Here is a 16,544-nt window from a genome sequence, read left to right as displayed (position 1 = left end):
ACTTTTTCTCCCCCTCAGCCAATTTCTAATTTAGACCTCCCTGAAATCTCTGGTTTGTCAGCATCTCTATTTTCCAAGTTTGCAAAATTTGCTTCTGTGCTTTGACTTTGTCAGTTAGCTGGAGTGGCACTTCTTGGCTCATGTGGGATTTTTTGGGGGGTGGGGGGGGGAGTTGCATTCTGCATCAGACTAATCTTTTAAAATCCATGTCACATTTTCACTTTTTAAGAGTGCCTTGAGCTTCACATCCCCAGCATCTATATGTTATTTCTGTATTGTGGGTTGGAGGCTGCTGGCTTCATTCTGTCACCCTTTGCTTCCTTATCAGAGACCACACACACATGCACATTCAGGAAGGCCCTTACATGGTGGACACTAGGGCAGCCACCATTCAAGAGTACCCACTAGATCAGATCAAACAATGATGGTGCCACAGTGCTAGGGCCACAATGAACAAGTGAGGATCCCAGAGGCACCTTCCCCTTTTGACAGCACGCCAGCACCTGGGAGAATGTGGGGTCCTGGAGAGCACAGTCTGCCACTGCTGGACTGGGTGACACCAGACGACATAATCTTGCTCACTGACCTCAGATGGATTTTGTTACGCTCACAGAACCTGTACAGAAACAAGCACAAGTCTCTACAAACCCTTCTCCTCTCTTTGAATGCACCCTCACGACCCTGCCCAGAAGTCTGCACCCAAGAGCTTGCCAGGGCAGATTTCAATAGGATCCTCACTTAGCGGGTGATCTCTGGAAAACTTTGTACAATGACTTATATTTAGAGGCATTTACAATGCAAGAGACTTATTACCTTGAAAGGAATAGTAACACTAAGACCATAATGCTGTGGCCCATGCTGTCCTAGCACTCACTGTGCCAGGCTCTAAGTACTCTGTGTTTGTTGACTCATTAAATGCTCTTGAAAACACTTTGCCCTGGGTACTATTATTATCCTGACTTTACAGGTGAGGAAATGGAGGCAGAGACGTTACATGGCTTGCTGAGGTCACCATGCCAGAACAAGTGAGAGCCAGGGAGTCTGACTCCAAATTCATAATCACTATTCAAAATTGCAAATAGTTCTATTTTTCATTTAGTGTTTTCAAATACATCTGGGACCACTTACTGCAGACTTTCCATAATACTACTTTATATCAAAGAAGCAATTGATTCTGTCCTTCAATTAGAAAAAGTAAATGTTTGAGAGGTGCCTGGGTAGCTCAGTCAGTTAAGTGTCTGACTCTTGGTTTTGGCTGGGGTCATGGTCTTGGAGTCATGGGACTGAGCCCCATGTTGGGCTCTGCACTCAGTGGGGAGTCTGCTTGGGATTCTCTCTTGCCTTTCTCCCCACCCCAGCTCATGCACTAAATAAATGATTCATAAAATAAATGGATCTTTAAAAAAAATAAGAGAAAGCAAATGTTTGTAATAAATGAATCACTAGTGAAACTTTAACATTCTACATCAAGAATCATTAATTCATGAGTTAGTCTCACTACAAACAGCAGACTGTATTGCTTCTTGCCCTAAAATCTAAGGCTCACTTACATTTCACCATATCTCCTGCAGCCACATGTCTTGATGTACCATTATAGGCACAGGAATTTTAGGAAATCATCTTCCTCAGTCTAGAATATCCACAGTGCAGGAGTTAGCACTGACCAATTTCTTATTTAAAAAGTAATGTAGACTACTTATATATACATTCCAATATATATTCCTTATACACTTCAACATGTTGTCTAACTTAGTATTACATGATGGTTAAGAACATGAGCTCTGGGTAAGTCTGATCTGGATTAAAATCTTGGTGCCACCACATGAGCTAGATTTTTTGACTTAGGTCAAGCCCCTTAACCCCTGTATCCCACTGCTGTGCTGTGGAATACAGGAGAAAAGGGCCAATGGAACTGTGGGTGAGGTGGGGCAGAAAATACTGTTTGTTATCAAGGATGTAGCAGGAACAATTTGTAAGACTAGGCTATTGATTTCAGGAACTCCTTGAGAACTAAGTCTGTTTTCTTCTCGAATTTCCTACGGTCTCCAACTGTGCTATTCATTATACACTGTGTATTCATTATACACTGGTACTGCCAACGCAGAAGAAAACACATACACATGTGTCAATGGCAATCACTGTTCATGAGCAAGGTTGTTACTGGCCACATGACTTGCAATCACACAGTGCCTCCACACTGTGACTCCACCTGTGAAATAAAGTAATCTAGAAAGCTTGGCCACTCGGGGAAGAAGTTTCGATAGTGGCAGCCACAGGCACGGTTTCTCTTTGAAAAGCTCACTGTTCCCACAGGAAGCTACAATAACGTCAGCGTTCAGCAGCAGTCCCAGAGCACTAATGAAGATGATCGGACACCTCCAGCCCTAATCAACAGAACGACTTGAGTTACCTTCTCAGGCAACACAGCCTTTACACACACTCATCCATCACGCTTGGAGCTGGAGGGACTTCTTTCATTAACTAAAATTTTAGGGAGCATATTACTAAAGCCAACTAGAACTGAAAATCAGGTTTGATTTTATTGCAGCATTTCCTTAGAGATGATAAAGCAGAAAAACACAAAGAAGGCTTGCCCGTAGAAAAAGACAACAGCCCTGAGGAGTCACCTATAATTGGTGGTAAGGCTGAGTGTTCAATTCGATCCGAGTGCTGGCTGCTTTCGAAGTACAGCCGATCCTTGAACAACACAGGTCTGAGCTGTGCATGGCCACTTACATGGGACCTTTCTACAATTAAAGTACTATAAATGCATTTTCTCTTAAGATTTTTTAAAATGAAAAAAAAAAAAAGATTTTCTTAAAATGTTCTCTTATCTTCAGACAAAATGTGTTAATTCACTATGTTATCAGTAAGGCTTCCAGTAAGCTGTAGGTATTACTAGTTAAGTAGTTATACATGGATTTTTGACTGCACAAGAAGGGGTTGGTGCCCCTAACCCCTGCACTTGATGTTTGAGGTCAACTGGAATTTATTCATCCTTTTACTACATACTCCAGATAGCTCTTTTAAACTGAACAAAAAAGATGTGGCTTAACAGGAATGGAGCCAGACATTTCTCCAGACTAGATTCCACTGTGAAAAAGACCACATTTAATACAAAATAAATGTGCTAATACAGGGACAGCACATTCACTTGATATAAATCATAAAATTACAAAATTAGGTAAAGATTCTCCATGTCTCCATTTGTCTCAAAGGGATTTTCAAGCCAATTTTAGCTTAGGATAAGAATTTTTCCTAATGGGAACAAAATCCTCTATTAACCACACCAAACATTCTTAAATGCATTCTGAAAGCTGTTACAAGCTGAGGATTTAAGGCACAATCACAATATGCAAATATCTAAAACAGTTGAGGGTTCTGTTCATTTTAGGATTTCACAGGAGCCCTAAGTGCCAACATTTTTTATCAGAATCCCTCAGGAAGAAGTCCCTGGCTTCTGAGGAAGTGGCGTACTATGACTTACAGACAGAGCTAGAGTAGTGCAAAACATGTTTCCCTTCTTCTAAGCCATGACCTCCAGGAAGTTCAAGAGTCACGTTTTATACCTGATAACAGCATCATGTTCCCTCTTCCTTCATTTTCACTGATCTTGTTTTTCTCCCTTTCTGTTCATATTTTATTGCCATTGCTGTGTAAGTCTTATTTGGTATCATGCTTCAAGTTCTTTTGGGAAGGAGGCCAGGTATAAATACATTACAAAAACAGACCAAAAAAAAACCCAAACAAACAAACAAACAAAAAACCAACCAACAAACAAAAAAAACCCCAAAACCCCAAGCAAAAAAAAAAAAAAAGGAATTATTTTTAGGATATAAAAGAGAGCATCTATGCCTTCACGGCATACTTTAATAAAAAAGCAGTATTTCAGAATTACCCTAATTTCAAGCCAATTTTAGCTTAGGATAAGAATTTACCACACCACGCCTGAGCTCATTAAGTCCCCAATTCCCTGATTTCACCAAGAGCAGACCTATTTCCCGAGTACCACCTTAGTTATTTATCATCATCAGTCCCCACTCTGGTGGGGAAGCGCCCCAAGGCTAAGGGATTAGAAGTTGTATGTGCTTAGCTCTGTGACCCTAGATAAGTCATTAACATTTGATTACCTTAGTTTCCTCCTTCTTAACAAGAAGGCAAGTAATTCTCCTACACTACAAAACTCATTATAATTAGGTAAACAGAAACTTGTTCTTTAAAGTACAGTACAATCGGAAGATATTACTATCATACACATTAGAAGTCTAATGAGCTTAAGAACTTTACATTCATGGCAAAAATTTTTCATTCCAAATTCATAATAGTTTCTTTGGCAACATCACAGAGACAGAGAAGTTATATAAACACTCAGCAATGCAGACACCAAATAATGAAAGAAAGCATTTCTATACATAAACATTATTTATGCCTATTTTCATTTTTTTACATTAAGATGTAAACATCCCATTATCCAAAAGAGCAGTGAAAACAAAACAAAACAAAAACAAAAAACAAATTAAGCCTTTAAAGACAGCTGGTGAATTTTAAAATGTCTCTGCTGAATGCTCCAAACACCAAACACTATAATTCAATAATTCAATAAGAAGAACCAAACTGAACCAAACTGGTAAGCGAGCCATAAAGTGGCAATATATATAGTAAAATCGCAGAATGCTCCATCTTCTTGGTTAGCTGGCTATTTACAAGAGAACTCTTCTTGTTTCAACCATTAGTTCAGAAAAAGCTTTCTAAACTGAACTACTTCCCTTTCCTGGCTCAGTAAAAAAGTACAAAATAACAAACATACATCAACTTGATTTTGCTGATTTAATATCATGTTGTATATCTTGGCGTAGCTCTAGAATATACATAATTTCTGTGCAGTTTTGCTAGAGGCAGAAAACTGAAATGGAATTTCCCGTTTTAAATAAATCCCTGATATTACAAACTTATTGTCTTCCTTTTGCCTCATTCTCCTAAAAGGGGAGTGCAACAAAGACTTCTAGCTAAGCAAGGTTTTACAGTCGCAGATATACCTACATAATATGGGTTCAGGCAAACATGGTAGTTCAACAACTTTACCCCTCTGGACTATTCTGCTTAATAAATACACCCAGTAACATGAATTATACGTAATGGGTCCATTATTTTCTGGATATCAAATTTTAGTACCTTATATATATACTTTTATAATCTTTTCTTTAAAAAACAAAAGAAAATCATTAATGAAGGTACCTTCTAAAACCAGAGAGTTGGCAGATTTTGCTAGTGGAATCAAACTGTGCTTCCTATATTATTAATTCATAACTGCTTGAACGTTTATTATTATCAAAAAGCAAACAAATTCTCTAACATACTAGGTGCTGAACTCTTTGAAGCCACAAAATAGAAAGAGCTGCTGGGAGAAGTCACCTTCTGATTCTTAGCACAGGTCACTGTTTCCAGAGAGCACGACCCACAACACTGGCAGCACACAAGGGGATTTTAGGCGGTATACAACACAGAAGTGAATAATGCAGAATCACAGTGAAAATGTCATTCCCTTTACAGTTTTACCCTTCTGATAATTCCACAGAGAGAGCCCCATTTTCATACTGGGTAAGATCTCTCTCACTGCAACAAAGAGCAGGCTTCAGAGATTCAGAGCCTTGGTGGTGGTGGTGGGGGGTGGTATTAGTATTTAGTTAGAATTTAATAACAGTTTTTGTTTTATTTTGTAGTTAACTCATGGTAAATTGATGCTGGTTTTTCTCTTGGAGTAGAGATTAGTTTGTCTTTAAACTATTTTAAGATTTAAAAGATAAATACTAAAAATAATAGTATATGTTAATACTCAAGTGATTGAAGTCTGGGGAATGATAGCTATAATCTAACAAATTCCATGTTTAAGAAGTGATTTCAAAAGAAACTACAGACATGGTCTAGGAAGGAAACATATGTTACTATGTTCTCAATACTTGTGATGTTCTAGAGATAAGCTCATAAGAAGCCTTTTCCTATATCAAGTGATTTCCAGAGTTAGGATTCAAGCAAAAAATATAAAAGGAAAAAGAACCAATTCCACACCATCCTGGACTTCATAAACTCAGGGTACTGTAAGTGTGCAAATAATGTGATATTTAGCAAGTTGTTTTAAACACAAACTCCACGGCATGTTTTTATTTGGGCTATACTCATGCCTCACAAAGGCGAACCCAGACTGTAGAGTTCCCGCTTGGTCCTCAGAGCATGTACCACACACATTTTTTGATTGAACTCTTCAGAAGGAGTAAAGACCGCTGGCCAAGTCTCCAAATGGCTTCTGACTGTTCTTCCACGATCGTGGCCCTGGAGAGAGAAGCCGCCTCCTCCTCTGAATAATAATCCCACGACTAACATGAGGAGTTTGCCTAGCGGGTGCTGCATGCTCTCAGGCATGCCATGCGGACTTAAAACAAAAAGGATAGCTGGCGAGAAAGAAAGCAGAGCTCCTCGAGTGTGGTGAACAGTTTCTTCATCACAGTGGCAGTTAAGATACGCTCCCTCCTTTTCCCCCGGAGGCCAGGGCAGTATATCTGAAAGATGGGGTCAGACATCGTAATCAGGAGCCTTGCTCTGGGCTTGCCTTAGCCAGATCTGCAGTGTAACAAACGCTCCCACAGTCACGTGAAAGAAAAGCTGCCACAGGTTGCGCAGTTCATAGAGATACATGTTGCACAGACAGATTAAACCAAAAGTCAAAAAAGATTTGACATTCCGCCAGCCGGTGTAGTAGACAAGTAAATAACACTGTTCAAAATATAAAATGAAAGATGATTAGGGTTACAAGAAAAGAAATAGATGCTTCTATTATAAAATTTTAACAGGCCACAGAGTAAAATGTAAGAGTGGAATAAGAGGATTTTTCACCTACAGATAAGATAACGTAACCTCTTTAAGACATTCAGCTACGAAAGCGCTGCAGCTTGAAAGGAAAACAGATTTTTCCTTTTATGCTTGTCACTGTCAAAAGATACATTTTATATCATATTTTAAAACAGAGTTGCAACTTGATGACTCCCTTGCAAAGAGGCTGAGCACATCACATATTCCTCCAAGGTGTCAGGCAACTATGAAACACTCAGGGCCTGAGGGGATTCCATCTCTCATTCTTAGCCCAGAAAAGTACAAAATACCTCAAACAAACCACAGCAAAATGGACTCTTACACAACCTGAATCTGCATATTAACGAAATCCACAAATATTTACTGCTCTCCCATTAAGCGCCAGGAACTAGTAAGGTAGAGCATCTGAGTGAACATTTGAGGTAGAATTCATTCAACAGATGTTTATTGAGGGCCAGCTACAAGTTAAGCATTGTTCTTTAGTTTCAAGTTATGAAATAAAGCCCTTGCTCACATAGAACTTAAATTCTAATGGAGGGAGAAAGATTATATATACAAAAGATCATATTATGTATATAAAATACCAAATAGTTATGTCTTAAAAGATGGAACAGGGGGACAGAGAATGTAATAACTGCTATTTTAGAAAACAGAATAAAGAAATTACCCCTCATAAGCCCCAAATTGTGGCAGTCACCTTTTCCTGCTTTATTTTTCTCCACAAGATAAACACACTTTACAAATGTGCTTGTTTTGTCTGTCATATATATTCTTCCAATAGGATCTAAGCTTCATGAGAGAAGAGATTTTTGATTTGTTATCCAGTGGGCACTTTATCCAGTGCCCAGAATAGTGCCTGGCACATAGTAAGTAAGTACTCAATAAAAATTTGTTGAATGAATTGTTTTCTAGACAATGCCTAAATTCACAATCTGTTAAATATAGGAATTATATGTGATTACAAAGTCTTAAGAAAGACGCAGAAATTGTGAAATTCTATCCAGGCATCAGGAGAGGAAGGACTTTAAGGTGTTTACAACAATGTAGAAAGAATGTGGAAATGTTCTATTAAATCTTTTTATTTCTTTAAAAAAAATTTTTTTAAAGATTTTATTTATTTATTTGACAGACAGAGATCACAAGTAGGCAGAAAGAGAGGAAGGGAGGCAGGCTCCCCATCCAGCAAAGAGCCCGACATGGGGATCAATCCCAGGACCCTGGGATCATGACTGGAGCCAAAGGCAGAGGCTTTAACCCACTGAGCCACCCAGCCGCCCCAAATCTTTTTATTTCTTATACAAATTAGGACTTTGCTCACTTAAAAAGAAGACTACTATCCAAGCAAAATGAACTGTAAGTACTTATTTTATTTGAGTGGTTTTCACTGTGTAAAAAAAAGTTGAAAAAGTAATTTTTCCTCTTGAAATAATTCTAGACCTAGGGAAGAGTTGTAAAAATCACAGTTCTTGTACATCATTCACCCTGCTCCCCCTAATGTTATCTTGTCGCATAACCACAGTATAATCATCAAACCACAAAATTAACATTGATAAAATACTGTAGACTAATCTACAGACTTTATTGGAATTTTGCCAGTTGTCCCATTAAGGCCCTTCTTCTGGTCCTGAATCCAATCCCAGATTGCCTCTTGCATATCTCTTCAAATCTGTTATAGCTCCTCAAGTCTCTTTTTCATGACCTTGACAGTCTAAAGAGTATCAATCAGTTATTTTGTAGAACGTCCTTTAATTTTGGTTTGCCTGACATGGTCTCAAGACTGAAGTGAGGACATGCACTTTGGGCTAAAATACCACAGAGGTGATGCGCAGTATATCTTAAAATTGGTGGTGTTAACTTTGATCTCTTGGTAAGGTGGTGTCTGACAGGTTTCTCCACTGTGAAGTTACTATTTTTCTCTTTGTAGTTAGTAAGTTCTCTTGTGGGAGGAGAAATAAAGACATTCTCAGGTGAAAGACTAACAGAATTTGACACCTACAGAAGTACCCTAAAAGAATAGCTAAAGGAAAATACCTAAGCAGAAAGGAAACAATAAAAGAAATCCTGGAACACTGAGAATACAAAAAGAACAGTTAGCAAAATAACATAATAGTTCTCCTCCTCTTGAGATTTCTAAATTGATGACTGAAGTAAACATTTGTAATACTGTCTGATGTGGTTCTAAATATAGGTAGAGGAAATATTTAAGACAATTTTATTATAAACAGAGGGGGGCAAAGGGACATAAAAGGAAATACAATTTCTATGTTTCATTTGAACTAGTAAAATGACACCAAAAAATTGAAAAGTGTATAACCCAATACTTAGAGCATTTAAAAACCATACAAAGAGGGGAGAGGGATACATGGGTGGCTCAGTCTGTTAAGCGTTCCACTCTTGCTTTTGGCTCAGGTCATGATCTCAGGGTCATGAGATCAAGCCCACATCCTTGCTTGGGATTCTTTCTCCCTCTCCCTTTGCCCCTTCTCCCAATCCTGCATGCATGTGCATTTTCTCTCTCTCTCTCAAAAAAAAAAAAAAAAACAAAACCAAAACAAACAAACAAACAAAAAACTATGCTAGGAAATAAACTCAAAAACACTACAGATAAATCAAAATGGAGTTTTAGAAAATGTACGAGTAACCCACAGAAAGATAGGAAAAAGAAAACATAAAAATGAAAACCAGCAAACAAAAAATAAGATGGCAAACTTAAGCCCTAATGTATCGATTCTACAGTAAATGTAATAGCCTAAACACAATAATTAAAAGACAGAGACTGGCAGAGTGGATTAAAAACAGCTTTTAAATCTACCAGAAACTCACTTCAAATGATATAAGCAAGGTGAAAGTGAAAAGATGGAGAATATATTATGCAAACATTAATCAGAAGAAAGCAGAAATGGCTATATTAATATCAGATAAATATAAAAATATTTCCAAAAAAAGAGAAATGGCTAGAGAGGGTTATCATTATATAGGATATTATATAATGATATATTATTATAAATGGATCAGTCTACCAAGAGGGCAATAATCCTAAATGTGAATGAACCAAACAACAGAGCTAAATGTGCAAAGCAAAATATGCAAAGCAAAAACTGATAAAACTGAAATAAGAAATATACCAAACCACAATTAGAGTTAAAAACTTCAATACTCTTTCAACTGATAGAACTAGACAAAATCAACAAGGATACAGAAAAACTGAGACCCATCAACCATCGTGATCTCACTGACATTTATAGAGCACAAAATCAGCTACAGTAGAATATACATTCTGTTTAAGTGCTCATGGAATACGTACCAAGACAGCCCATATTCTGAGCCACAGAATAAATTTCAACAAATTTAAAAGAACTGAAATCACAGAGTGTTTTCCAACCACAATGGAATCAAACTAGATATCAATAATGGAAAGAAAACTGGAAAATTTCCAGACTCTTGGAAGCAAAGCACAATTCCAAATAATCCATAATCCATAGGTCAAAGAGGAAACCACGAGTATGAAAATTTTTAAATACACTGATATAAATGAAAATAAAAATGCAACATATCAGCCAATGGAAAGAGCCCAAATATCCACTGACTGATGACTGGATAAAGATGACATGGTGTGTGTTCGTGTGTGTGTGTATGTGTGTGTGTAAACTATTATATAAACATATATATAATGGAATATTAATCATCCACAAAAAAGAACGAAATCTTACCATTTAGAACAACATGGATGGAGCCAGAAAGTACTATGCTAAGCAAAATAAGTCAGTTAGAGAAAGACAACCACCATATGATCTCACTCATATGTAGAATTTAAGAAAGAAAACAGAAGAAATGTGGAGGGGGGAAGAGAGGCAAATCAGGAAACACTCTTAATCACAGAGAACAAACTGAGGGCTGCTGGAAGGGAGGTGGGCAGAGGGATGGGTGAAGTAGGTGATGGGTATTAAGGAGGGCACTTGTGATGAGCACTGGGTGTTGTATTTAAGTGACGAATCACTAAATTCTACACCTGAAACTAATATTACACTATGTTAACTAACAGAAATTTAATGAAAACTTAAAAAATAAAAATTTTAATAAAAAGTAAGGTGAAGGGACACCTGGGTGGCTCAGTCAGTTAAGTAGCTGCATTTGGCTCAGGTCATGATCCCAGTGTCCTGGGATAGAATCCCACATCCGGCTCCTTGCTCCGTGGGGAACATGCTTCTCCCTCTGCCTCTGCCTGCCACTCTGCCTGCCTGTATCTGTCTCCCTCACTCTAAGAAATAAATAAATAAAATATTTAAAAAAAAATAAGATGAAAAAATGCATCATATCAAAATCTATGGGACACATAATAAAATGCTCAAAGAGAGAAAGGTATATCACTAAAAGTATATATTACAAAAGAGAAAATTCTCAATAATCAAAGCTCCCATCTCAAGAACCTAGAAAAAGAAGAGCCAAATTAACCCAAAGCAAGCATGAAAAAGGAAATAATAAGGAGAAATCAATAAAACTGAATATACGAAAAAAAACACAAAACAAAGAGCAGGTTCTTTGAAAAGACTGATGAAATTAACAAGTAAGTCTGACCAGTATGAAGAATGAAATAGAGAATATCATTACAGATCATACAGACAGCAAAGAGATAGTAAGAGGATGCTACAATCAACTCTACACATGTAAAGTTGGTAAGATGAAATAGATCACTCCCTTATAAAATACAAACTATCATAATCATGAGAAAGAGAATTTGAATAAATGTGTAACTCTTAAGAAAATGGAACTTAATACAGATTATACGGTCACCGGTAATCAATACTACGTGGTACTGGCAGAGAGACTGACACAGATCAATAAAACAGAATAGAAAACTCAGACTCTCACAAATATGTCCAACTGATAATTTGACCAAGATGTAAAAGTAATTCAGGAGAGACAAAAAAGGCTTTTCAAAAAATGGAGCAATTGGCTATTCATCCACAAGCAAACAAAACACAACACAAAACCAAAAACACAAAAACAAACCCTCCAATCTAATCATCTAAGTCTCACATTTCATACAATCTTATACAAAATTTAATTAAAAATGGATCATGAACTTAAATGTAAAACATAAAACCAAAACTTTTAGAAGAAAACAAAGAATCTTCAGGGTCCAGGATTAGGCAAAGAGTATTAGACTTGAATCAATGGAATTATAATATTGGATGGTGACAGATGGTAGCTACATGGTGGTGAGCACAGCCTAGAGTATAAATTTGTGGAATCACTATGTTGTACACCTCAAACTAGTTAATACTATGTGTCAACTATACTTCAATTAAAAAAAAAGTTCTTAGACCTGATACCATAAATATTTTTCCATAAAAGAAAGAGCTGATAAAATGAACTTTATCAAAATTAAAAAAAACTTTTGCTCTGCAAAAGACCTGGTTAAGAGGATGAAAAGACAAACTACTGACTGGAATAAGACACTTGCAAATTACATTTCTGACACAGGACTGATGGCTAGAACTCTCAAATCTGACAGTAAAAACCAAATGATCCAAGTAGAAAATAGGCAAAGACATGAAAAGATATTTCATCCAAGAGGACACATCGATAACAAAAAAGTACCTGAAACAATGTTCAACATCATTAGCCAGTACAGAAATGCAAATTAAAATCAATATGAGGGATCACTACACATCTGTCAGAATGGCTAAAATAAAAAACAATAAATGCTGGAGAGGATGTGGAGAAATAGGATCACTCATAACAATGCTGATGTGAGTGATGTAAAATGTAAAAATATAAATGTAAAATGGAATGCCACTCTGGAGAACTGTGTCAGTCTCAATAAAACTAAGCATGCAACTACTATAAGACCTAGCAATTGTACTCCTAAGCATTTATCTTAGAGAAATGAAGACTTATGTTCTCACAGACTCCTATACAGAATGTTTATAGCAGTTTTATTTATAATAGCCCCAAACTGGAAACCCAGATGTCCTTCAGTGGGTGAATAATTAAACAAACTGTGGTACATCCATACCCTGGAATACCATTCAGCAGCAAAAAGGAACAAACATTGATATATGCGACAACCCAGAAAATTCTCCAGAGAATTGTACTGAGCAAAGTACAATTGTACTGAGCAAAATTGTACTGAGCAAAAATGCCTTCATTAAGGCATACCTGAGCAAAATAACGCCAATCACTAAAGATTCATACTATATATGGTTCCCTTTATATAACATTACTTAAAATGAGGAAATTATAGAAATGGAGAACACATTAGTGGTTGCCAGAGATGAAGGGGCAGGAGAGAAGTGGATGTGGCTCTAAAAGGGTAACCAAAGGGGTGTTTGTGGTGATATGAATGCTCTGTATCTGCCCACACTGACATCAACATCCTCGCTGAGATAATGTATCATAGTCGTACAAGATGGTACTACTGGGGGAAACTCAGGTAAAGGATATATATCTCTCTCACAGCTATTACAATTAAATCAAATAAAAAGTTTAATAGGAAAAACAACTTTATACTCATGTACATATCTGCAACTTACTTTATAGAAAACTAATATACACACTATGCACATACACATACAAAAGAGAATGGGATATAGAAAGTGTTGCAGAATGTTAATAATTTGGTGGCTCTAAGTGTACTAGTCTTTCAACTTTTCTGGAAGTCTGAGAGTTTTCAAAATAAAGCACTGAGAGGAAAAAAGAAAAGTTTCTGGTTTCTACATCTTTTGATTTCCTCTTTCAAATGTTCCATAGCAAGATTATTCCTATCTGGCTGAGTTCTGTGGGTCCATAAGTACCCCCAGCCTGGAGAAAAAGCCAAGAAACTACGTAGTCATAGCTTTTGAGGTCTGATCTAAAGGGGATTAAAAAACATCCTCACAACTGGAGATGGAGCATGTTATAGGGTAAAATATAATCATGCAAGTTTTACTGTGGAAAAAAACAGCGTTATTATCACTGTGCTCAGCATATTTGGGAAGTGTGCAGTTTCATGCCTGTCAAAAAGAAAACTGGCTTTCTGCTATTCTTTCTTAAAGCACGAATCCATTTAACTTCTCTCAAGTAAAAGAACACCTGGGTGACAGTCTCCTCTGAGAACGATTTTCAGCTGTTCCAGGTAATGTAACAGAGGTGTGCCTTTTAGAGAGCCTCTCTAAAGGCAACAGCAGGGCTCTGGAGTCGTGCAGACTGGGGTTGGAGGCAATGACGATAAGACCTGGCTAGCCCTCAGTGAAAAATGACAGTGAACACAAGATTAGCACGGGACTTTCTGTAGGATTTAATGGGTACAAGGAATATAAAGAACTTGGCACACAGTAAGAACTCAATACATTTTGCTATTATTAGTAGTATTTAAAAATATAAACAATGAATCTTGGAACACTGAAAAAATAAAATTAAAAAAATTTCATTAAGTCTCTTTGATAAGAAGTGATTTTTAAAAATATAAATTAATGAATGAATAAAATTATTTCATTAAGGCAAAACAGCCAAAAGTATATTTTGCAAGAATTACTCGTTAAATTATTTTAAAGTTAACATTTACCTAACATCGCTTTAGAATCATATGAAATAATGCATATGTAATAAAATTTTAACTGAATAACCTTATAGAAATTATACAAATATAGGAATTTTGCTTACAGACAGCATAATATAGCGGAATGAATACAATATTTAAAATCAGAAGACCCAGAGTTAAGTCCTGACTCTACCACTTACTGGGCTATATGATTTCTGGATAGTACCCAAACTACCTCAAATTTCTCATTTTTAAAAATGAGATAATATCCTCTGTGTGACAGAATTGTAGACATTAAAGTTTTTTAAAAATCTACACAAGAATATTTCATAAAATTAAAGCATTTGTGACATTAACAAATACAAGTTTTCACATTTCCTGCATGAAATGTCATTCATTGTAGTTCAATCTGTCAAACTGTATAGAAAATTTCTAAATACAAATGATTAAGAAAAACTAGGGGCTTTAAAAAAACATGAAACTAAAATCTTTAATCTATCTTTACATAAAGTCAAATGTATATATTCAAAGTATTTCACTAGAGACTTCTGAGTTGTAGGTAGCCCTATGTTTGCAGTCCTCAATCTTTCTGACATTCTTCCTATACAAGCCAGAGAAATGTGTTACTTATAAGTTAGGTCAAAAGGTCTTGCCTGCTGTACCACATTTTAGCAAAGACATTCCTCAGCTTGAGTGACTGGCATGGTCACCTCTCCCTTTCCTACAAATCTGTGCTTCCTCTCTTCTCAGGAATGCCAGTACCCATTTTCCTATCACCAGGTGCAAAGCCTCCTGGCTCTGTAAGTCTAGGTCCTAGGAGTCTTCCTCCTCAGTGTCATTCCCTCACCCCTGATCCCTACTGCCATTATCAGAGTTCACTCTCTCACCGCCTCCTGCCATAAGTAATGGAATCGCCTCCCAACTAATTTCCTTTCTTCCAATTTCTCTGCTCTGGCAATCCACCCCATTCCTCACTATTAAATTAAATATCCTAAAATCCGCTTTGGCTGTTTCCTGTTCAGACTTGCCCAAAAGTACAAAATCCTCATGCTCAAGTATAAGCAGAGCCCTGAGGCTCAATAATCCATCACCAAAAAATCTAGAAGTAGCCTTTACCGCCACAGGCAGATGACATACTGCCACTGAAACCTAACACAGAAGAGTGTTAACATTAAGTACACTGGGATCCAGGTCCATTCAAAATGGAGATGTAGATCATAAAGTTAACAGAGGCTCTAAAGTGAGGTAAAGAACTCAGACATTTTATTTATTTAAAGTGTACAAATAAGACAATACCTAAAACAAACAATAATAGGAAAGTGTTTCTCAAAAGTTGGAGAGAACCTACCTGGTAAAGGCAGGCTGCTGTTCCAAGGAAAAATGCAACAATGTAATTAAAATCTTCACCATCACTCTGCAAAAACAAAATTAAAAATTACTTTTTTCCTGGTGGAAGCCCATTTCCAAAAACAATCCATCAGGATAGGATACAGCAATGTTTAAGCACAAATGGTTCAAATCTTCATCAAAACGTGGTATGTAAAAATTCTCAAGAGTCCTGAAAGTTCCAAGGAGTGTGAGGTACAGAAAGACTACCAGTGTTCCTTTATGTTTAGACCCATCAATTTCACCTTACCCATGTGTGCAAGATGAAATGAAATGAAATCACTTTTGTCAAGGAGTTTTAAAATGGTGCTAGAGGCCATTAAGGAGATGGACCTTTATGTACATCCTCACCAGATGAAGCTATGAACTTTATCTGGGCCAAACTACAAATATTCCTAAGACTGCAATTGCTGTAGTAAGAGAATTTGCTTAGGGACAACCTTAGCAGCCAATTCTATTCAGCCAAGATTGGTGTTCTGCTGCCAACATCAAACAAAATTTGTTGTAAATGACACATACAAACATTCCTTTTTGTCTTAAGCTCTTGACTTTTTGTAACCTAAAGGGACACAATCTGGGTTGTTACCAAATCTGTGCTCTTCAAGCTGCAATTCTGAGACCCCAAATAATTGCTCTTATTTTATTTCAGCTCTACCTCTTTTCTTAGTCAACCCAAGAAAAGATGAAAGCCAATGGGAAAGTTTCCACATAAGATAAAAAAACCTCTCTTCTCTACTGAAAACAAAAAACAAAAACAACAATAACAAAAAAC

General features: G+C 36.8%; 1 protein-coding gene across 1 annotated transcript in view; it reads right to left on the bottom strand.

The window, feature by feature from the left end:
- Positions 1-2,521: 2,521 nt before the first annotated feature.
- SEC22A (SEC22 homolog A, vesicle trafficking protein) overlaps positions 2,522-16,544 on the bottom strand; it is a 70,087-nt gene continuing 56,064 nt past the window's right edge. Inside the window, exons 6-7 of the mRNA XM_059391079.1 lie at positions 15,735-15,800; positions 2,522-6,768 (exon numbers count right to left, since the gene is read on the bottom strand). Of these exons, the coding sequence (XP_059247062.1) occupies positions 6,568-6,768; positions 15,735-15,800 (267 nt within the window). The 3' untranslated portion in view covers positions 2,522-6,567. The remainder of the gene's footprint in view (positions 6,769-15,734; positions 15,801-16,544) is intronic.

Source organism: Mustela nigripes, chromosome 2 (assembly GCF_022355385.1).
Source record: "Mustela nigripes isolate SB6536 chromosome 2, MUSNIG.SB6536, whole genome shotgun sequence".
Taxonomy (NCBI): Eukaryota; Metazoa; Chordata; class Mammalia; order Carnivora; family Mustelidae; genus Mustela; species Mustela nigripes.
The sequence above is the reverse complement of the archived record's forward strand: the minus strand, read 5'-3'. Positions and strand labels throughout refer to the sequence as shown.